This window comes from Helianthus annuus, chromosome 13 (genome assembly GCF_002127325.2).
Source record: "Helianthus annuus cultivar XRQ/B chromosome 13, HanXRQr2.0-SUNRISE, whole genome shotgun sequence".
Lineage (NCBI taxonomy): Eukaryota > Viridiplantae > Streptophyta > Magnoliopsida > Asterales > Asteraceae > Helianthus > Helianthus annuus.
The window spans coordinates 31,616,878-31,623,888 of NC_035445.2; the positions used below are offsets into that span (position 1 = coordinate 31,616,878).

General features: G+C 37.4%; 1 protein-coding gene across 1 annotated transcript; it reads right to left on the minus strand.

Annotated features, from left to right (window-relative positions):
• Positions 1-3,217: 3,217 nt before the first annotated feature.
• On the minus strand, positions 3,218-5,684 carry LOC110898029 (beta-1,2-xylosyltransferase XYXT1). The gene is made up of 3 exons (XM_022144766.2): positions 5,328-5,684; positions 5,176-5,250; positions 3,218-4,701 (listed from the first exon to the last, which is right to left on the minus strand). The coding sequence occupies exons 1-3, from the start codon at positions 5,545-5,547 to the stop codon at positions 3,461-3,463; spliced, it is 1,536 nt and encodes a 511-aa protein (XP_022000458.1). The 5' UTR covers positions 5,548-5,684; the 3' UTR covers positions 3,218-3,460.
• Positions 5,685-7,011: the final 1,327 nt, after the last annotated feature.

A 7,011-nucleotide genomic window follows, 5' to 3' on the forward strand; every position in this document is an offset into this window, starting at 1 on the left:
CGAAATCCCATACACGAACACGACACGATATACACGAAAATTACCTGTTAATACCTGTTAACACTACTGTTTGACTGTTTTACACGAAAATTACCTGTTAATACCTGTTAACACGAACAAAAACACGAACACGACATGTTATCTGAGAGTTATAGAGGGAGTTTAGGGTTTTATATTTTTTGAATTGAATGAGGAATGAAAATAAAAAGGAATTAATGAACCCAAACGCACATGGCTGATGAGTTTTATTTAATTTAATTTCTTATTGTGTACTAATGGGTATTAACAGGTAAACATGTATTTAACCTGTTTATACACGAAAATTAACAGGTAATCTCGTGTCTACCTGTTTGGTACACGATACCTGTTAAGGCCATACGCGATACCTGTTAACTTCGTGTAGGTTCGTGTCGTGTATTCGTGTAAAATTGCCAGCCCTAGCTGCTGCCCCCACCCACTGCCACTGCCACCTCCGACCACTGCCGCTACCCACCTCTGCCGTCACCCATTACCACCACCGTTGTCACCACCCTCCATCGCCGCCGACAGCTACCACCTATCACCACCAACCATCATCGCCCACCACTGACCACCGCCATCCAATTTTATTCCTTCGTCTTTTCTTGCCAACCAAACAACAAAAAGTAATGATTCATTCCTAACTAACAAGGTAACCAGACAAGACATGAAATGATAATGATTAGTTCCACTACCTCATCCCTTTCATTACCTCGTTCATTCCATTCCATTACCCCATACCAAACATACTAAACGGGCCAAGCCAGTTTTGGGGTGAATCCACGAACGCTTTTAGATATACGGGTGTCTCGGCTCAACTTTACAGTTTTAGTACATGAAACTGAAAGAGACATTAGTTAAAGTTTAATTCATTTGGTTTTTGTTCGAGAGAGATAATGGATGTGTATTTGAGTTGCGCAAACGAGTTGAGTTGAGTTAGAGGTCGAGTTTGACCCTATAGTTCAACAATAATATATATATATATATAGAGAGAGAGAGGGAGAAAGAATGATTTAATTGTTGTAAAAATCTCGACTAGGTATCGATTAATCAACATTAATCCAAATTAATTTTGATTAATCGTTAGTCCTCACCCTATCGCCCGACTAGCATTTACTTCAACACTGAATGGTTTATCATTTTTAAATTCTATGCTTCTTATATACGTGTAAGTTAGTTACATGAAAACAATCAAATTAAAATTTTTCTATATATTTTATTGTACCATTTTCCTACATATATGTAGGCTTGATTTTAGAACAGTGACTCACTCTGATCCTACTTCTAAATCTATATCTTTTGTCAACCGTGGAACTAGACCTTGTCCTCACATCTTGGTGTTGCTAGGCTACAAGCCCTTTGGTATATGTAGGTAGCATGGTTGTAGAAGTCGCTAGGCGTTCCGAAGTTTGGATAAAAATGACAAAAAAAAAAAAAAAAAAAACTCAAAAGTGAAGGGTAATATGATACAAAAAGTTGTTTTGGATGAAACTGACAAACATGCCCAAACCTCATGAACGGTTTTGGCAATTTAATCTTTTTATTTTTTAAGCCAAGTTCGGCCCTATTTGACCAATAAGAACCTATTCTGGCAGAGGTTGACCGCGTTTGATTGATTCCAAGTAATTAGGCAGAGTTGAAGAAAATCACCCCGACAACCTACCTTATAGCGATTATTCAGCCTCCGAGACCTTGTTTTACAACATTGATAGGTAGTATAACCTACACATAACCTACGCGTGTGTATGTCATATGCATAGACGGACAATCAAACTAGTTTATCCTATGCATAGGTTATATATATAAACTAACAATCAAACTAGCGAAAAATAAAGCTAGTTTCTTCATGGATATATTTTTTTTTAGTTTCAGAATAGCAGGGCCGGCCCAAGGGTAAGCCAAATGAGGCTTGGGCCTTAGGCCACCAAAACTATAGGGCCTCCACAATTTGATGAAACCATAGTCCATTTATAAAGGATTTAGGGTGTGGGTTATCAACAGATTGATGGTTGGTAGTGTAGTGGTTTTGTGTATGTATGGATGTTGGTTAGACCCGTGTTCGAATCCCTGGTTCAGCATTTTTTTCCTTGTTTTTAAATTTTAACACAATCTTTCAAATAATTACACTTGGGCCCTTCAAGTTTAACTCTCAATTATATACATTTTTTTGAGAAAAAGGCCACAAGATTTTACTTTGCTTTAGGCCATCAAAATGGTTGAGCCGGCCAATAGCTGGGTGAGAATATTACCTTTATACTATTTTAACTTTGTTTGAAATTAAAAACATGAATGTCTCCATATGTGTCAACTCGAGAAATATTATAATACAAGTTGAATATAAGATAGTGAATTAGTGACCATTATTGGGTAATATTTAAATGGTTAATCATAGGGTACTACTCTCATGAAACAACATTCCGCATAAAAAGGTTGGCAGCCCAAAGTAGGCAAGATTCCTAACACGCACATGCACATTGTACAACCAATCATGCACACAGAACAACCATACAATTTTAAACTTCTTTTGATGCAAATTTGTGTATAGTTAGTTGTAAAGAAGACCCCCAACATCAAAGCAACCGACCAAGGTGCAACTTAACATCAATCATATATTTATTTAACTGTGACACCCATCCTAAGACCATATGTAGTCATAAAGCCCCTTTGAAGACGTTATGTGACAAGTGACGAAAGTTGGAAGGGTTTTATATCACAAGAGGGTGTAGTGGTAAGATGTTATATAACCCCTTCAATTATACATACATATGTGTGTATATACATGTGTGTGTGTGTGAGTGGGGGGAACATTGTGCAGAGGATGACGTCGCGAAGTGGATAACGGGAGATGGAAAAACCCGCCCCATAGCGTCCGCCGTAGTGGTGTTGGCGGCGCTATGGGGGCGCCATATTCAAATTTGGCGTGATATAACGTGCCACTACAGGTGGCCTAAGACGTACTTCTTCTAAATTCCTAAATTCATCTATTGTCTACACTCGGGGACTCAAACTTTGATAGAGATAAACACCTGGTGTCACTAGACCAAAAGGTCGTTTGCACAAATAATCATACATAATATACAACTAAACCATAATGAAGTTTCGGAAAATTAATGTGATAAATAGGTTCATTAATTAATACGAGTCAAGCCACCCGTAAATCACTTGAGAACAAAATCTATGATAAGTATATCATTTTCGGTTAACCAAAAATCCAGTATTAATCAATCAATACAATGTAATAAAAGAATAAAGATTTTCTCAACTTCAATAAAAAAAAAAAATCAAAGAATACATGTTTCCCCCTTTCCTATGATATTATGTACAAAAAAAAAAAAAATTCAACTACTAATTCCTAAGCTATAGTGTTCCCCATAGTTGATCTTCACACATTGGCATTATGGTTAGGGTCGGATTCAGGCCCAAGCTTGATCGGACTCGGATTCTAGCCCGAGGTCACTTCAGCTCGGGCATGACTTTGAGCCTGGTTTCTTTTTGCCATGATATATAAATGTGACCGAACCAAATGCTTTCTAAACCTTGTCAGATTTAATTTCACCTTTTGTCGATCAAGATAAATCTTCTTAGTGAACTCCCATCCTCGATCATTAACACTATCAGGGTCAGTCAAAACAGCATCGTTTCTTTCATATTCGTTGTACAACGAGCTTTCTTGTGGAAGAATCTCATACCCGATATATCGCAAACCAAGCTTCTTAGCAGGCCCACCATAGTACGTCTCAGCGGCCCAACTTGTACCTAAAGGCACAACTTGGATGAACACAGATCCGGGCCTCATGAACAAAAAGTGAGTCATCGCGGCCCCATGTACTCCGATCATGACATCACTCGAGTTCAGTGACCGGTAAATTTTCGCCAACTCAGTCGTTTTGTCGGGCCACAAAATCTCCACATTGAACCCGATTTTTTCCGCCATTTTTGCTAATAAGTTTTGGTTCGTAATGGCCCGAGACCCATTTCTCGATATGATCACGAGCTTAGGCTTTTCTGGTTCAAGGACCGCGATCGGTTCTTCTTGAACCAAATCCTGAATTCGCGGCATGTACGCTTTATCTAGAACATCATGAAAATCTTCGATAGTTTCGTTGTTTTTCATCAACGTAGAATTGATCGCGAGCTCATCATGGATTCTTAACCCGATTATAGCTTCCGAGAAACAATGTGTTCGATGATCCCCGTTAAAATCTATGGGCTCGTAATTGGACAACCTAGAAACAACATCACCATACTTCATAATCCACCAATCATGATATTCAAGAATCACAAACACAACTTTCTTGTTGAACTTCTGAGAAGTGATGTAAAGCGGGATCAACCCGTCGTTGAACTCGTGATAAACATTGCCCGTGAAGCCTCCAGTGGAGAAGAAAACGGCTGGAACGTCGTGGGTTACATCGCATTTAGGCCGGTTTTCGACTGTTGAACCGTTGGAATTCTTGGAAATGAGAGTTAGTTCATCAATTGTGGCCATGGTGGATGGCTCCCATTTTCGAGTGTACGGTTTGATCTTTTCGTGCTGGAGTTCATCGTCTCTGGGGATAACATCACCAGAGACGTTGCCCGAGGTGTACAGGAAGATGGAGAATGAAGAAGAGTTTGTTCTTATGTCCCCTTTCATCATACATATATCTGATCGAACACTGGTTCTGTCGCAACAAATAGTTCCTGCAAATCAAACCCACAAAGATTAAAAAAAAAAAAAATTAATCCATTGGTTTTTGTCATGTAATTACCAGGAATTTACAGAGTATACTCGAGAGTTTGTTAAAAAACAATCTCCAGGATTTCCAAATACATATATAACTTTATTACCCAATGAAATTAGAAATATAAAAACAAAAAAAATGTTTCCGAGTGGAGTTTGGACACACGGGTATGCGATTTTTGGTACCAAATACCAAACCCATCCCATGCCCGTGAAATATTTTAAACTAATACCATATCTGGTCCCATAGCCGAATACCCGTTCCATACCCACGAATTTGTTGGATACCGGGTCCCATATCCAAATACTCGTACCATTACCCATCAGATATGTTTCATATTTCGGATTTACACATCGGGTTCGGGTCAATCTGCCAACCGTAACAATAAAAAAATCTACAGAAAATGAATGAAAGAGAGAGAGAAAAATGTTACCATCTGCAACAGATGAACAAAGGGGAGCTTTATAACCACCAGAAAGGGACTCATCATCATCACCTTCATATGAATCTACAAACCCCATTAAAAAAAAATATAAACATTCATCTCAAAACATACATATAGAGAGAGAGAGAGGGGGAGCTTACATAGGAGAGAGAAAGTGGAAGAAGGGGAGGTAGAAAAAAGGGAAGGAAGAAGCAGCAAAAAACAAGACAAAAGAGAGCAAAAAGTGAGAAAAAAGAGAAGCTTTGGTCTCGATCTTTTGATGGTAACACAACCATGTTCTTCATCTACATGAATTAATGCCAAGTTTACACCTTTTTTCATCTGGGTATGCCTGTGACTGTGAACATGATAATCCACCATATTGTTGTTGTTGTTGTTCAAGATTATGCAGGGAGGGAGGAGAAGTGGGAATAATAATAAGAGTTGGTTTTTGGGTTTTATGGTGAGTTTTGTGGGGTTGGTTGTGTTTCTGTGTTTGTTCCTAGGATTGATTGATTGATGATCTAGATGAAGATGCTTGTATGTATGGTATGCTTGCTTGTTTGAATAGTCAACTATGCGCGTGATGATACAAAAATAATATTCTAAATTAGAAAGAAGAGTGGCGGCGTGTCTTAAGATGTAGAATGTGTAGGATAGAGATTTTTTTATTAATTTGGCTTTTTTTTAAATACCCATATTTTTTATAAAAAAATATACTGAAATAGTAAAAAGTATACCGAAATTTTTCAAAAATAAACGTGCGTGGGTTGAGTCGATGCTTCTCATCAAAAGCGGCACTTTTACTAAAAGCGCAAGCTGAGCTGATCAAAAGAGCGGGCTGAACCAGCTTAGCCGACATTTTTCATCAAACGTATAGGCTTAATTGACACTTTTTGCCAAAATGTATAGGCCAAATTCTAGTAGTCTTAGTTGGTGGGGTTGATGCGGCAACTTCTGATTGGAAGAAATAAGGGGTAATTATTTTGGTGAAGACTAAAATGTAAAATGCGATATTTATTTTTGAGTTTTTCTGGTTAACTTTAACTACTTTAGAAATTGAACTTATTGTAGTATTTTTTTATTTATAACAATGAAGGTATTTTTAACCAATATCTCTCTTCATTATATGTTTATGAGTTTGTGTGTTTACGCTTGTTCACACATGTTACGTGTAGAGCGTTTATGGACGTATTTTTAGGAGAGAGAGAATGACGTAAATGAGAGAGTTATGGTGGATGTTTTTGTACAAAAACACCTTAACAAGTTTTGCGAGAGGGAGGAGGAGAAAGAAGACGTGCTAACACAATTTTTACACTTCCTTATGTGTTATCACATGTCTGCTAAAATAACGTCTATGCTTACACAATGTAAATTCCGTAAGTATACTATTGGTGTAGCGTACGAACATAGCTTCACAACGCGACCTACATAACAACTGAATGTAAAACCTATAGTAGAAGGAATCCTGATCATTCATTTTGATTGAGTTGAGACTTTGCCACACAATCAATGTCCATAACGCTATGAATGAGACAGTTATGTAACGTATTGAAAACATGTTAGTGATAGGGAATCTTCAAGGGAAAATAAGAGTTGATGTACTTAGATAATCCAAAATACATAAATATATGCTACACAACCAATGTCCATAACGCTATGAATTGACGTATTACTAATCTCAAATAAAATTGAAATGTTCAAATAGACCCTTTAACATAAATAGGGGTACAACTTAGATACCCTCAACTATCAAAAATTATTATTAGATGCCTAAACATCTTAATTATTTATGTTTGAATCCTATCGATTATTGTTGAGTTGAAAAGATAGTTTGAAAGCCTT

Excerpts from the sequence above, each read along its gene's own strand:
- LOC110898029 (XM_022144766.2), bottom strand. The coding sequence starts at position 5,547 with ATGGTGGATTATCATGTTCACAGTCACAGGCATACCCAGATGAAAAAA. Across the intron at positions 5,251-5,327 it reads TTCCACTTTCTCTCTCCTAT|ATTCATATGAAGGTGATGAT; the intron begins GTAAGCTCCCCC and ends TGGGGTTTGTAG. Across the intron at positions 4,702-5,175 it reads TTGTTCATCTGTTGCAGATG|GAACTATTTGTTGCGACAGA; the intron begins GTAACATTTTTC and ends TTTGATTTGCAG.